The sequence below is a fragment of the Saccostrea cucullata genome, unplaced genomic scaffold, assembly GCF_032062105.1.
Source record: "Saccostrea cucullata isolate Sc308-1 unplaced genomic scaffold, CSIRO_AGI_Scuc_v1 ctg945, whole genome shotgun sequence".
Lineage (NCBI taxonomy): Eukaryota > Metazoa > Mollusca > Bivalvia > Ostreida > Ostreidae > Saccostrea > Saccostrea cuccullata.
In genome coordinates this window covers 109211-126199 of record NW_026940741.1, presented here as the reverse complement: position 1 = coordinate 126199, position 16989 = coordinate 109211, and the positions used below count along the sequence as shown (strand labels likewise).

At 33.5% G+C, this 16989-nt stretch overlaps 1 protein-coding gene across 1 annotated transcript; it reads right to left on the bottom strand.

Annotated features, from left to right (window-relative positions):
- Nucleotides 1–504: 504 nt before the first annotated feature.
- On the bottom strand, nt 505–16951 carry LOC134256221 (DAZ-associated protein 1-like). Its single transcript, XM_062738885.1, has 14 exons — nt 16834–16951; nt 16592–16632; nt 15678–15844; nt 14609–14647; nt 14361–14495; nt 13097–13145; nt 11342–11424; nt 6748–7008; nt 6531–6651; nt 5274–5358; nt 3802–4157; nt 3474–3623; nt 3261–3332; nt 505–1139 (listed from the first exon to the last, which is right to left on the bottom strand). Exons 1-14 carry the CDS (start codon nt 16887–16889, stop codon nt 976–978), a joined length of 1779 nt encoding a protein of 592 aa, XP_062594869.1. The 5' UTR covers nt 16890–16951; the 3' UTR covers nt 505–975.
- Nucleotides 16952–16989: the final 38 nt, after the last annotated feature.

Genomic DNA, 16989 nt, shown 5'->3' with positions numbered 1-16989 from the left:
TAATTGTATCAATCTGGAATCTACACTACCGCAGGATGCTTCCACATAAGTTTCAGCTTTCCAGCCCACTGGATTTATTATTTCATGACCCCTGCCTTTTTTAATTGTTTTTTTTGATTATCTCCCTTGTAAGAAGGGATTAGCTTTTAATTTTAACAATTCTAACTCCCCTTCACCCAAGGGTGTTTTGTACCAAATTTGGTTAAAATTGCCCCAGTGGATCTTAAGAAGTTGAAAATGTGAAAACGTTTACAGACAGACAATGGGTAATCGGAAAAGCTCACAAGCTTTCAATTCATTTGAGCTAAAAAAGGCACTTGAATGTCACTTTAGAGATATTTCATTTTCATATTGCATAAATATTGTTTGCTGCTCATTAATGATTTTAAATATTTCATGCATTTTAAATGAATGACCCACTTCGCCCCAACATTGGGGACAAGTTTTATAATTTGGTAAAGGAATCCTTACTCGTATCTTCAATAAAAAAGACAAACCAAGCACTATACTTATGCACATTTAATGAAAAAAAAAGTTTTCAAGTCTCGTGTGAGAGCATACATATACATTTCTAAGAAAATGAATTGAATATGAACAACTTTTGAATTCATCAGCTTTGATGAATATTACAAACTAGCTGCCTATTTTGACTGACTTAAAATTAGCAGAAATTTGTCATTTATGCCACTTTTCGACCATTTCAGTAAAATAGTATTTCATTTGTTATATCTAAAATACCAGTATGTTGAAACATTTAAAACAGCACCGTGAACATAAAAAACCTTATTAACAAGAAGATATTACAACACAAATGTTCACGATAACAAAAGAATGAATTATTTAATTTCGCTAGATGAGCAATGACGACAATGTCATCAATTGGAATCAACCACAAAGTGATTTCTTAGCCCTGGGCAGCGTCTACACACTGTATATAAAACAGTATAAAATGACATTTCACTGGAACTAATGCCCCTATCTTCTATAAGGATGGTAGGCTGCCTGTGTCGAGGGCACGGAGGCTCTCTGATACCCCCCGCCTGGTTGGGCTGCGTATCCTCCCACCTGTCCGTCTCCCTGTCCTCCGTACGCTGGGGCTGGCTGAGGGGCTACACCAAAACCTGGAGGATCACCATACCCTGAAAATATCGACAAATCTTGAGAATTGATAATACTTCAACAAGGGTAGATGTAGTGCCATTTGAAGGAACCTGAATCTACGGTAAATATGAAGTGTAACTCTGCTACAGTATTTAATACAAGCTTGTTAGACATGAACTTGTTTTCTAAGCATATGGTGTATTTACAAAGAACAATATTCAAATCAAGCAAGAATTGAACAATTAGTTGCATAGGATTGCATACAAGCACAGGGCATCACTTGAGCAAAAAATTTTTTTTTGAAAGCTCTTATATATCAATCAAAACTAGAACTGTCCAAACGGGACAAAATACCCCACGCTGGGTTTTTCAGAAGTAAGTTTTTCCATAATAAAGATATGTATCAAACACGAATTATGAAATTTTTCTTCCAGTGACCTTGAACTTCCCCAAATGACCTTGGGTTAAGGTTATGACACACCCTTGGGTCATGGGCAATCTTTGAGTGAAATGAGAACCTACCAAGTTTATCCATAAGAAAGATATGGACCGGAAACGAATTATGAAATTTTTCTTCCAGTGACCTTGAACTTCCCTATATGACCTTGGCTCAAGGTCATGACACACCCTTGAGTCATGGGCAATCTTTGTGTGATATGAAAACCTACCAAGTTTATCCATAAGAAAGATATGGACCAGACACGAATTATGAAGTTTTCCTTCCAATGACCTTGAACTTCCCCAAATGACCTTGGGTCAAGGTCATGACACACCCTTGGGTCATGGGCAATCTTTGTGTGAAATGAGAACCTACCAAGTTAATCCATAAAAGATATGTATCAAACATGAATTTTGAAATTTTTCTTCCAGTGACCTTGAACTTACCCAAATGACCTTGGGTCAAGGTCATGACACACCCTTAGGTCATGGGCAATCTTTGTGTGAAATGAGAACCTACCAAGTTTATCCATAAGAAAGATATGGACCGGACACGAATTATGAAATTTTTCTTCCAGTGACCTTGAACTTCCCCAAATGACCTTGGGTCAAGGTCATGACACACCCTTAGGTCATGGGCAATCTTAGTGTGGAGTAGTTGATTCTGATGTCCCTCTGTAAGAAAGATATGGACCGGACACGATTGCACAGACAGACGGACAGACGGACAGACGGACAGACGGACAGACAGACAGACGGACAGACAGACAGACGGACAAGGTGATTCCTATATACCCCCCCAAACTTCGTTTGCGGGGGGTATAAACAAGACTGTTGTGAAAACAAGTACTGTGTAGGAAATGTCCTTGATCATGATCCAACATCACATTTGTCTTTTAATACTTTAACAATAACCAGGCTTAGCATGGCTAGATCAAGTATGAAGCCATGACTTGTAAAGTTATATATGGCTTTATTAGGTTACATGAATAAATTTATTTCCACCTTGACCTTAAACATTAATAATGACCTTGACCTGGTAAAACTTTAACCTGACATTTTACGGACCAAACCTGTTTAAAGTTTTACCCTTTCTACCTCAGAGACTCGGATAAAATTTGGAAATTCATGCTTGACTCTGACTTTGACGAAATCAGGAGCTCTATCTTTACCTTGCCAAAGCAAAAACTGTTGCTAAAGTTTGAAAGTTATGACAAATGTTGACCTTGTAGAAAGGCAAATCATAACATTATAAAGGGTTACTTTCCAAGGGTTTCGTGAAGATTATATCTTAGAGGAAAAATGTGAAATGGCACACATCTGTTTCTTTATCCATCCTACATGTAAGTTAGATTACCAAAATATAAAAAAAATACAAAAAAAAATTTAAAACCAAACTTTCACAAAGGATCTGAGGAATAAATTAAAAACTAATCTAGCTAAATGAATGCACATATTTAATATGTAAATATTAACAGAGTATTTTAAGTAAATAAATTCTGATATCAAAAGATTCTAAGTTTCATGCAAAACAAAAGCCTGGATGTTTAGCAAATTTCCTTAGTTCTGGGGCTGGGATGATTCGGGTTCAATCAATTCGGTTCGGTTTCAGGAGTCAGCAAAATATAATTTAATGATGGTGAAAAGTTCTGAACAGACAGACAAGCACACAAAATAATTTGCAGATAATGGTCAACAGTGATTCATGCTTGTAAGCTTACCAGGGTTAGTGGTAGGTTGTGCTACTGGAGGTTGGGCATATGGGTCAGGGACTCCCATGGGAACCTGTGCTCCTGCAAAGAACCATCTTACCTATTAACTTCTTACTACGCCCAGGGTACTATATTTCCTCCATCTTTGTTTTTACAGTGTACTTTTAAAACTTCCTTTAGACTAAACCTGAGAATTGTATTATGAGTTTAAATTCCTTATACCTGGTGCAGTGGCTGGCTGTGAATTAGCAGCATATGGATCAGGAACTGAGGAGGCAGGTGCCTGTGGGGCTCCATAAGGGTTATAGCCACTGTATCCTGTCTGGGCAGTGGTAGGGGCAGCAGGCTGGGCAGGATCTGCTACTGCTACATCTACAAATCGATCCACACAACACTGTCATTTACAAAATGGTAAATGGTACATAATCTAATGCAAATGTCATTGAACATTTATTGTCTCTTGTGATTTTTTTTTCAGAAATACAACAATATAAATTATACTAAAAAGATAAAGCCAGCACTATTAAGCATGGTTGCTGCCTTTACTCACTGTAATGTGAACTGTAAGTCTGTGTTCCTGGGGCTGCAGTATACCCAGGTGTTGCTGGAGCAGCAGCAGCAGCAGGTGGCTGTCCATACAGGTTATAACTGGGTTGTGCTGGTTGCTGGGTGGTGGGTTGGGCGGTGGCAGGCTGTGGTGCCACTGGTGTGTTTCCTGTGGATCCCCACTGAGAGTATGCAGTAGTGGGGGGCTGGCTATAACCGGGTTGAGGAGCACCATATGCAGAATAAGACTGCTGTGTGTCTACAAAGTTAAGCAATGCCTTATAACAAGTGAAATACATGTAAAGCATCATATACAGGGAAATTTTCCGGCTTGTTTTATTTTTGCTTCTTTCACCCTTTCTTCAGTCAGGAATTATAAATTACAGGAACATAAGAGAAAAAGTTCTCTTTTGTCACATCCATGTCTGAGCTAATTTAAAATACATGTAGGTCTAAAGTATCTGCAATTATGACAGGGCAAAAATTATATTGTTAACAAGAGATGTTTATAAAACACTTATGCCCCCCTCCCCCCCAAATTAGAATTTTTCCAAGTCCAAAGGGGCATAACTCTGTCAAAAATGGCGCGATCGTACCAAAAAGAGAACCTGACTTAATCGATATTCATCTGAAAAATCTGTATACTACCGGGTAAATTTCATTTCAGTATGTGCAACCTCTGCAAAGAAAATGAACGGAAACTGCAAATAATTGGAATTTTTCTAAGTCCAAAGGGGCATAACTCTGTCAAGAATGGTGCGATCGTACCCAAAACAGAATTTGACCTAGATAATCATCTGAAAAACCTGTATACTAAATTTCATTTCAGTATGTGCAACCTCTGCAAAGAAAATGAACGGAAACTGCAAATAATTGGAATTGGACACAGGATCAGTGGAAAATTTGCCAAGATCGGGTTGGCCTCGTTCTATCGACGATCGGGACTATCGGAGGCTCCAGAGGATTGTTAATAGAGACCGGAGAGCACCCTTAAGAGAAATTACAGCACGATTTAATGAAATCAGAGCAACATCTGTGTCTCAGAAGACTGTCAAACATAGACTTAAAGAAAATGGTTTCACTAGAGGTGTGTATAAGAAAAAAGTTGTGATTAAAAATGTAAATCAAAAGAAACACTTGTCATGGTGCAGGGAGAAGAGATGTTGGGGTGTACAAACTCAGTGGTCCAAAGTTATATTCAGCGATGAATCTCAGATATGTGTCGGGGAAAATAATCGCGTTTATGTTTGGAAAAAAGCAGGCGAGGGGTGGAGACCGCACTTAGTGCCACGACAAAATGGCCGCAAATTCAGTATCATGGTGTGGGGGTGCCTGTGCTTCGGCAGTATCGGAACTTTGTGTCGGGTGGATGGGAACATTAATTCAGAAAAATATATGAACATCTTAGATTCAAACCTCTGGCCAGTTATAGTGAGGCATTTCCCACATGGAAGTTACCTCTTTCAAGATGATAACGCCCCCGTACATCGCTCTCGTGTTACACAGGATTTTATTGCCAGAAACCACATTAAGAACATGAGCTGGCCTGCACAGTCTCCAACTTAAATATCATAGAAAATGTATGGCTTTACATTAAAAGAAAACTCCAATCACGGATGCACAATATAAATTCCGCAGACGAACTTTTTCAAGAAACGCTTAGGATATGGCAGGACATCAACGTAAATTATGTCAGAAATCTTTATCAATAGTGAGGCATTTCCCACATGGAAGTTACCTCTTTCATCAGATTAAAAGGTCATCTTACAAGTATCTCGTGTTACACAGGATTTGTATTTTGTCAGAAACCACATTAAGAACATGATTTGGCCTGCACAGTCTCCAACTTAAATATCATAGAAAATGTATGGCTTTACATTAAAAGAAAACTCCAATCACGGTATGCACAATATAAATTCAAACCTGCAGACGGGGCACAGGCTTTTTAGGAAACGCTTAGGATATGGCAGGACATCAACGTAAATTATGTTCAGAAATCTTTATCAATCGATTCCAAGAAGAATACAATAGGTCATCAAATTAAAAGGTCATTTTCATCACAATGCTATATGCAAGGTAAATTTGCAGCTCCCATTTTATCCTTTGTTTGGATTTTACTCAATATAAAAAGCTATGTTTTCCCACAAAATTTTGATATCTTATATCACCTTTTAAACAAGTCAAAATAACATTATAATATTTATGTTCCGATATAAATACAAACGCAAACAGTTCATAACACTACATATTCACCGGATTTTAGGCCGTATTCATCGGAGGGTCCACTGTATTTGTGATTTTGTTATAGTAAGTCAGCTGTCAAGACGGTTTTCCGCACGAGTTGTCTCTCTTCTGTTGGAAACGTGACGCAGCGATTTTTTTCTGTGCAGACAAACAATTATTCAAACCTATTTCAGTATATATTTTTTAGAAATGACAAACACATAGCAAAACTGGAAAGGAAAACACAGAGGTTACAAACTGTTAAAGTAGCTTTTCTTTAGTTTATTTCTATTTAGAATATCGATTTCTTAAGGTCCAATTTCTATCAAAAATTTTAAAGATAGCATTTTCATCACAATGCTATATGCAAACAAAATTTGCAGCTCCCATTTTAAACCTTTGTTTGGATTTTACTCAATATAAAAAGCTATCTTTTCCCACAAAATTTTGATTATATTATATTACCTTTTAAACCTGTCATACACATTTATATTGAATTTGAGTAAAAACCTCTCAGATTTTTACCTTGTTGTCCTGGTGAAGCATTAGGAGGCTGAGCATTCCATCCTCCTTGCTGGTACCCCGGGGGTGACTGGTATCCTGCCTGATAATTGGGCTGTTGAGGGGGACCCTATCAAACAACACGTGTAAATCAAAAAGCTTCTTAGTGCTATAACATACATGCATAAAGGAATATATTTAAAATTTAAATTAATATCCTTATAACCTGTGGAGGTGGTCCTTGCTGAGGGGGAAATCCTTGCCCAGGTGGAGGTTGCTGTTGATAACCTTGAGGGGGGAATCCCATGTTTCCCATGGGGGGCCCTGCAGGGGGCGGTCCATGTTGGGGTGGGCCCTGGTTCCAGTTCCCTCCTTGGTTCCAGCCTCCATCCATTCCATGAGGGGGCCCCATCATGTCCTGACCCCGTCGTCCAAATCCCTGCTTGTTGTCTCTTCCATCCCTTGGCTCGGCACGTTTACATTCCACCTATGATTACAAAAGTTTGCGGTGAAATATAATTTTTTAAAAATATTTTTTAGTTAATTTAAATACAATCTATAAATTCTATAATGTAACCTTGTCCATTAAATTTAACCTTAACATCTTAACTTAAACTCTATTAACAACACACAATAAAAAAATTTTGTTATCACTTAAAAATCATAAACCTTAGAAAAATCTTTACTCATTTTCATAAAAATAAAACTAACACATACAATTACAAAAAATAATCTAAACACACAAATGGAACTTCTTAACACATATAGGGAAATTACATGGATTTTTTTTACTTTTCTGCTTGTCTGTGGAAGAACGTCTTATGTGTTTATGGTCACTTATAAAAACATAGCTTATTTTATAGCCTTCCTAATAAAAAAAAAAATTATATACAATAGCTCCCAAAAAGAACAAAAACTACCACAAATATTCGAATACTAGTATTACACTCTTAAAACTACCTAAGAATATTCCAATATGTGAACTATACAACAGTAATTAACACTCCCCTGACCTTTAACATGCTTTTATCTAGTAATGGTGCAAATACTAGTACAGAAACCATCATATTTTTTCGTGCATTTGTCAATTCTTTAAAATTTCATAAACTTAACATGAATGTTACCAATAGCTATTCTACATTTGTACTGGCCCCTTAAAGACTATCAAAATATACTGGTGCAAAAAAGCTACATTATTTGTCACACTAGACTTCTTGCACATCTTCTAATACATTTTTAAAAGAAAATACTGAAGGTTATTGATTTAATGAATTAATAGTAAAAGAAACTAAAGTGACGTAAGCCCCCCCAAAAATTAGTTTAAATATCTCATAACAAGATACTTTATTCCCTTTTCTGATCCCTCAGTCATTCAATCATATTTTGTCAGATTGAAAAAAAAACTTTCATTTTCTCTTTAGAAATAATCATGCATACTGATCAGTATGAAAAATTATCAATATCTTATTCAATGTGTGTATTTCATCTGAGTTTTTAAACATCAAACACTAAAATTAAATTTTCAATAATAATTAAATTATTATGACTAAAAAGTTTCAAGATTAACTGATATAAAGCATTTACTGCCTTTCAAAAATGATATACATCCCCTCTTTACATCTCTTCTATTAAATGTACAGGACAATATTTACGCTACATCTTATATTCAACATTTAACTTTTATACTAATCAATGAACTACATGTACATCATATGGACAAAATTACAGCAGTCAGTATGAAACCAAAATAAGTTGTGTTTGGTACAATGTCTTATATATAATATTGAACTCGCTTATTTTGAAATTCATTTTGAAATATGATTTTTGCTCTCATATTCTTTGCATTAAAATAACGGTTATATTGAAATGTATATTGAAAATTTATATTGTTTTGATAATGAGCAGTTTTCATAACGGTTATATTGAAGTACTCCTTGGCGGCTGTCGTTATGGTTGGTGACAGTAATTATGCCCGATTGACCAGTTGATATACAAAGGTGTAAATAATAAGTTTTCAGTTTATGTGTTTTTATATTGCATGCTCTTACGAAATAAAATTCTTCACTGTTAAACTCTTTGCATCCATGTGTATATAATACGGACATATCGAGGCTAAACAGCTAAACGTAATATAGTAACCTCCATAGATCAACAAAAAAACATCTTTGAAATTAAATGCGTACTGTTAATGGCTATTATTTACAAATAAGTTGTTTTTTAGTGAATTTTCATACTGTATATTAATAATGAAAATTGCCTTTTCAATGTTAAAAAAAATATTTAAACTTTCAAGGACTCATATTCTATGTAATCTGTTCACTGTTACAGATAAACGATGACAAAATTAATTTGTTCGTATGTAAACAAGTAACACTAAAGCAGTGAAACGGCTATAAATTTTAACTTTTTTAATACCGGTATCCTGTTTATTGCTGTTCACTGTTATAGATAAACGATGACAAAATTAATTTGTTCGGGTTTGTTCTTCTTTATTCTAGATCGGGATTGAACTTGTAAAAATGGCCGCTTCACGATTTCGCTTATATTGAATTACGGATATATTAAAATAATTTGCTTGGTCCCCTGAATTTCAATATATCCGGAGTATGCTGTATATTAGAACCTTATACCAGTATGATGCTCAATATGATGTACAATTTACATGTTTTAAGTAATTTCCTAAAGTACATGTAGTGCTATGTTTTACACCACTTGCTCTTTAAAACAAAAGTTGATTGTATGTACCATGGCATAAGTTGTTTGTGAATTCTGAAAATGGTTTTACTTGATCAAAAAAAAAAAAAAAAAAAAACTTCTCCCACTTCACTAAAGAACAAATGTTATATGAATTAGTGGACAAAAACTGCAATGTATTACAGTAAAACTTGTCTAATTGAGACACCGCTAGTTCTTAATGAAAGAGATTCCAGATTAAATAACACATGAAACAACTAAATTGATTGAAAGAGACTTTAAGTTTACACTGTTTAGACTGGATTTTGGGATACATAACATCAGATTAGACAAATCTCACTGTAGATAGTATAGCTTCCTGAACATGAGGTTTCCAAATGCATTCAACTTTTACAGTCACTTGCATTTAGCATCATTACAGATATAGACAAAGCTGCACAGGGGGTTCACAAGATGATAAATTAATAGCTAACATGCACAGGACAAATTTGCAAATAGTAATAATACATACATGTATATTAACTATTGATCAAAATTGAAGTTTTTTGATGGTCAGACGCTACATTTACAGAGTGCTCTGGAAATCATATTTTAGAAAAATACACCAGGGATGAAACTGACCTATATAAATGATTTTTTTAAGTTTGTGGAATAAGCAAAAAAGACACATAACAACATACTGCAAGTTCAAAGATAATGAATGAGTATTCATGACTTATGAAAATTATATGACAAATTCAAGTTTTACATTCACTACTTTATTTAATATTTTTAATTTTTTTTTTTATCTAAATAAATTTTTCAAACAATTTCAAAATTAATATTTCAATCAATTAATTATTTTTCAAATCATAAATTTAAGTTATTTTCTTTCAATTTTTGTCCTCATTTGATTTTTAGGCTGACAAATTACCTTGAAACTACAACAAACATCTGATGACAAATAATCCTCCTATGACTACTAAAAACACAAAACATCAAAGCTATACCTAGTACTCTATCAAGGACAGATATAAAATTGCCTGAATTTTACTTTTATATTTTAATTTAAATGAAAGGTATAGGTCTAGGGACATCTCATTTAAAATCTATATTAAGGTCACAGTCTTATTCTCAGGTCTCACATGTAACAGGGTATCGAAATAAATCATGTTAGAGGTTTCTGATCAATAAATAAAGTACCATTAGGGTGTTTTGTAACAGTTTTCAAAAAAGAACTTGCACATACAACATTCATTGTATAAAATTAAATCTTTATTCTAATATCCCATATTTCTTAGTCAAGTCAGCACTCAACATAATGGAAGCTCTGGGGCCAGTAAATTTGGGATTTGGAATAGTGCTTTTTAAAGATTGCTTCAGCTTGGCCTTGGGACCAGTGATTATTTTTCCACACCTCAAAAATGTAATAACAGTAAGGATAGCTGACTACACAAGTTTTTATGTCCAATTTCTTTTTATTATCTACTTGACAATTGATAAGTACATAAATTTAGCTCAAGTTACAAGTGCAAAAAAAAAAAAAATTATTTGAGCCCTGCTAAGTTTTTATTGATTTATTCATCTCCCTGGGACCAACTGGCCATTGGCCTCAAAGGTATATTCTAATACCCATGCTTACTTATATTTTACAACCCTTATCTCTCTTAGTTGAATAAAAAGGTTTTGAGAAAACAATTCTTCAGTGTGTTTTAATTTGCATGAGATGGTTTTTCTACACACTAAGATATGTTGTTAATGCTAATACCAAACACTTTAGACTGCTCTAACATCTGCATATATAGTAATAAGCTGCTAAAATCAAAATGTGTTAAATAAATGAAAGATGAGACTTGTTACAAGATGATGAGAGCCAAAAAAAACTTTATGAAATACAAGAAATCTATTGCATCTTATTGTGTGTTATTAAATCATCTGAACACCTTGTCTGTAAACCAAATTGTCTTATTCTATCTCACATTGTTACATGACTGTATTTTATCCATACTAATTCCACACAAGCATTTTAAATATAATGATGTGGTTTAGGGTCAGAATCACAGAATTCAGGCCTAGAAAAGCTGTAAAAGTTCAGGTGCTGCAAAAAAAGGGGATTAAATCAATAAAATAAAGAGTATACTAAGAACCTGTTTTCCATTGATGTTTATAAAATGTTCTGCACAAACTTGATCTACAGCTTCTTCCGACTCGAAGGATAAAAATCCAAAGCCTATTTGGTTAGAAGGTGTAAAATTAGACTTCAGTATGCATGTGTATGATTAAACATGTACAGAGTACCAGTAAACTTGGAAAAAACAAAGAAATTTTAGTCCCAAGTTCTTTTCAGCAGTATTAACTCAAATACTGCAGCAAATACCAAAATAAAGAATTCTTTATTTTTATCTATCTTGTTATATTCTATTCCTTTTCATCAGATAATATGCTTGAACGTCATGCATTTTTAAAAACTATAATCATAAGATAGACAAATATGATGTTTCAAGCATGTAATCATTAACCTTCTAATTTCCAGTTTAACAATATCACACTCAATTGCTGAAATTCTGGCATTTTACTAGAAGAAACATTAATACTGCTCCAACTTAAAATTAAAAAAAAAAATTGTATGCTCATACACATCTGTGACTTTTTACTTTCATCTTTCAAATTTACCATGAATATTATTTTCTTAAAGTTACTCACACACATGCACAAATGAACATACAAAACTTCTTAAATACTATATTACCAGCACTATAAACATACTGATCCACTGTATTTTCTACACTATCATTCAAAAGTTGTTGAAATCATGTTAGAGTAACAAACATGACTGCTTTACATTCTATAAGCATCTATACCATTTTCCTTGATCTCTCCAGTATTTACTTTTCTTCATTTTTTTTTTTTTTTTTTTTATCAAATTATTTTAATACTTAACCTTATAAATTATCTTGTTTTCCACATTTCCACATTTTATCTACTTGGGTAGGAGAGTATAAATGAAATTTTTTTCTCTGGGATTTTTTTTTTAAGAAACTAGCAAGGCTTATGAAAATGTATAATCTAATTAAGTTACAAAATTAAAATCTATCCAACTGATACAAGTTGGAAAAAAACATGACCATACACTCCACACAAAATTTATCTTTAAAATATCCATAATTTGAGTTACAAATGTAAATTAATTTTGTGTAAAAAATGTCTCTGACAATATGGTAAAAATACATGTACTACCCTGGTAATAAACCATTTGACACCCTATATCAAACTTTTAAGATTACTGTGATGTAAATTCTTTCACTAATTATAGAAAAGTTTGTACTGTAAGTTCAACCATTGTGCAGAGATTAGCAAAATATCAGCTTTATATAGAATTAGTACCCTTATGGTTCCAATTGATATTTCACACTTTTTTCTGTTTTTTTTTTTTTTGTTTTTGTTTTAAATTTGGGTTCACATAAGCCTCTTTTTGAACAATGCCTTTTCAATACCGACAACCTAGACATGTATCATAAAGAGAGTGGATTGTACCTTTTAACTTATCATACATATACAAAGATAAAAGTCATTAAAATGCCAGAACTTCAGTAATGTAAAGTTATGAAGTTTGTTGGCTCTTGCCATTATCAATGGTATACAAATATTACTTAAAACTATACATGTAGTTTAATACACTAAATAATTTCTTATAAGTAAAATAATGAATTTCTTAAATTACAATGACTATCAAACTTACATACAACACAACTTAGAGAAAATGGTAAGATTATGACACAAATTAAGATACTTAAATACAATTATGACTATATATTACTGGAGTTCAATTGTAATGTTCCTTTTTATTTCAGATGAACAAATATACAGGTTATGTCTGATAACCCTTGGAACAATTTTCTTACCTCTTGACTTTTTGTTTTGTTGGTCAATCATGATGTTGACATCCAAAACCTGAAATTACAAAATATTGACTCAGAATCTCTCTTCCCTTTTCTAATTAAGAATAAAATTAATGTGCCTCTATACCTAAACTCTTCAGATGTTTGACAAACTATCACAGGATGTTCTGAATTTTTTTTTTTTTAGATGACATATATTTTGATTTCTTTTATCCTTGTCTGTAAAGAGCAAGCTCTATGTACAAACAATATTTACCATGAGGCATGCCTAAACAAATAAATTGATGAAACAAGGATATCAATAGTCCTCTATAAATTTTGAAAATTTCTATGGTTTGATACAATGACCTTGTTAGCAAATACAAAATGTATACATGTATCTGTTAGTTGAATCTTGGCCGACATAAAAAATGTGGTTGTATAGAGCTCCAGATAAGGTGCGGATTTGCAGAAATACGCATAAAATTTTACAAAATATGCATTGAAAATTAAATTATAGCATACAACTACACAATAGCAATCATAGATTTGCATTACACCACGAAAGTATTACAACTTACAGGTTGACTTACTTAATGATACCAATTGAGGTTAACTCAATGTTTGATTTTTCTCAAAACAAAGTACAAATTTAAAAACTTTTTAGTGACCAGGAATATTCTAGTGATGACGACGACGATCTCCATTTTGGGAGGAAGAATCAGAGATTTAGATTAAAATCAATTTCTATGTAGAAAAACTATGCACTAGGCATAACTTTTTTTTTTATTATGGGTTCTTAGCCAATTTTTCATCTCTCTCAACTTGCCATATTAACGAAGATTCTTTCAGTTACTCTTGATACAATATCTTAAATGAAGCCAAAAGTTATCTGTGTCTCTGACTCTATGTTACAGTGTACCTTGACCTACTGTATAATCTTCTTTGTCAAAAAAAGAATGCTTCCCAATCTTAGCAAAAAGTCTTGTTGAAATTTACAAAATTAATTTAATTTAAATAATTGCAGAAACTGACCTTTGAAGTTTTTTCCCTCTTCAAAAACTCATACTTCGATTACAAGCTCAAAATAAAGGTCAAAACATTTCTATATAAACAAAATACTCTTTAATTTTGTTGCTGAAAATCAAAATCTGCATTGATTTGAAAATCAGGGAGTAAATACACTTTAGGGTAAAAAATTATCTGGAGCTCTGGTTGAATATTAAAATCTAGGACTCCAGATTAAAGATCAACATGAAAAGTTCTCCTTTGTATAACTTTGCTTTACCTTTCCATACTTTCCAAAGAAGTTTCTTAGGAAGTCTTCATCAACATTAGGTAGCCCTCCCATGAAGATCTTCCTGTCCTTGTCTCCTCCTCCCCCACCCCCATGTCCTCTACCACCACCACCCTCTCTGGGGCCCTGGTAAAGATAAGGTGTAATTATAATACATTTTTAGATACATATAACTTTCAAAGAAACCACTATCCTCTGCTGGACAAACAAACATGAATTGGAAATACAAATTTACTTGCCTTGTTTGCAGCTTTGGGGTTGCAAGGCTTGGCATCAACCTGAAAGCATAACAAATCTCCTTATTTTATGCATTTATTTCAACATACTTCATCAGTGATTGGGATAAGCACGCGCCCTGCGCCATACTCGCATTAAATTTCAAAATGTCACATTAAAATGTTGCTTCTCTGCGCCATCGTGGCGCATAGATAATCATGCACACACTACTTTTAAACTTTGACTTTCAAATCCTCCAAGCGCTTGTAGTATTTCCCAAAACAATCGCTGTCAATTTAAGTAGTTCAGCTTGATAAAATAGTATTTAATGTCGTTCAATTAAAGTGTTCTTATGACTTTCTTTTCTCCAGTATCTAATCAAACAGTAAATTTTTCTGATTGGCTAATGCGCACGAAATAAACTGGTGTCAGGCGTGCAGCATGCTGCCTAACTCACCTTCTACCGATAAAGGGCAGACTTTTCTTAATTTCAAGTAAATCGGTAGAAAATGACCCGGAAGAAGTATAACATGCTGACAGAACGAATGGGGATGAATCTGGCGGTAAGACTGATGTAGTCTCGGAGGAAAAACCAAAACGAAAATTTAACATGAATCGGAGGGAATCAGTATAGATCTAAACCAGGCTTTAAATCATTTAAAGATGTCAAACATCGGAGACAAAAAATAAAGAATTGAAATTAATTTGCAGTGTTTATTTTCTGACACTTGTGAATTTAAATATACTAATTTTGTATCTTTTATTTTTTAATGTTGTCATTCAATAATTTGATAATTTCAATTAAGTCGAGTCAACTGAAATTCTAACAGCAAGTAATTAATTGCAAGTTTGTAACTAGGAAATGTCCCATTAAAAAGTCTGTTTGGCGCATTGAATTTTGAAATGTCACATTGACACTGACTTGGAGTGCGCCATTGTCACATTTACTCCCTAGCTTATCCCAATCACTGCTTCATGATGCAAAGTTACCTTACTGAACCCTTAAAAGGATGACAGACTATTTACTTCTACACAGTAATTGTTTTAGGGGGATGAAGTTTCAGATATTCCAATGAGCATGTTGCTTTGTACCTGTCTGCCATCAATACTATGTGGAGATGCAGATAACACTGTGTCAACACACTCTGCATCATTAAATGTGACAAATCCAAATCCTCGGGACTTTCCCGTCTGCTGATTCTTCATAACAACACAGTCAATGACCTCTCCATACTGACTGAAGTAGTTCAGCAGGGAATCTGAAAGTATGGTCAATTCACAGAGTCAATCTCTTGCCAAAAAGATAAAGTGAGTCTTGGTGACCATTTTCCATCAAAAATAAATTTACATTCTAGATTGTTTGGAAAATAAATTTCGAATGTATTTATTATGTTTTTTAGGCCAAAAATAAAAATAGTCTTGTTTCCTGCTACCCGACCTACCCTATTTTCTTGCAGCCGACCTGTAAAGTTTTTTTTTAGTTTTTGGGGAAAAAAATCAGGAATTTTGGAATTTCTATGTTACAATCGAAAATTCTGAAAAAAAATATATATTCAAGTGGAATTTCATAAAATTCTATGTTTTAAATAAAGACTTTCTTAAAATACCACTTGAGTTGTGCATCAAAAGACATGAAATTCAAATTTAAAAGGCATATAATTGACCTTTGGCATGTTTAATTTGATGTTGTAATAGAACATATCCAAAGAAACACTGCCAGAAAAAAATAAAATAAAAAATAAAAATAAAATAATTTCCCTACCTACCTACCCTATTTTTTTCAGGCTGGTAGCAGGAAACAAGACTATTATTTTTTTGGCCTTATAACTCAGTTTCTATGATGTCTCATAACAAACTTTTTAAAAGAGTGTTAGAAAAAATGTCCAAAGGTGGTTGGATTATTTTAGACAGAAAATGCCTGTATGCGTCGACAAAGCTGCAAAGGGAAATAACTTAAGAATTCAGAGCAATGATTTGATGATAAATTCACAAAATTAAGTATCTACCTTGATCAGTATCCCAGCTCAATCCACCAATAAAAAGCTTCCTGTAAAATTTAATTTTCATCTAATTAACGATTTAAAGAAAATAACTGATAAAAATCGACCTTTCTGCTTTGGGGAGAGAAGCACTGACGCTCTTCGAGCATGTGACAATGTAAATGCGAAATAAAATAGAAATGCATGTTACTTTAGGCTTTTTAAAATCTCATGTAAATATTTTAACATAAAAATGCAGTTAAATTTACCCAGCTTCATTTCTAGAATTGCTATTAGCATTTTTGTTGAATCCACCTCGATGCATGATCGATGAAAAATGGCGAATGTCTTACAGCGCCGTCTACAAGAGGAAGTTGATAACAAAGGACAGATAATTCTCCTTTCTTCCGTGTTTGGGTCTACTT

What these genes read in the sequence shown, in the direction of transcription:
- LOC134256221 (XM_062738885.1), bottom strand. Translation starts at nt 16,889, where the DNA reads ATGCATCGAGGTGGATTCAACAAAAATGCTAATAGCAATTCTAGAAAT. An exon ending in AATTCTAGAAATGAAGCTGG is followed by an intron (nt 16,633 to 16,833) that starts GTAAATTTAACT and finishes TAAATTTTACAG; the next exon opens with GAAGCTTTTTATTGGTGGAT. An exon ending in TAAACATCAATGGAAAACAG is followed by an intron (nt 7,009 to 11,341) that starts GTTCTTAGTATA and finishes TTGTAATCATAG; the next exon opens with GTGGAATGTAAACGTGCCGA.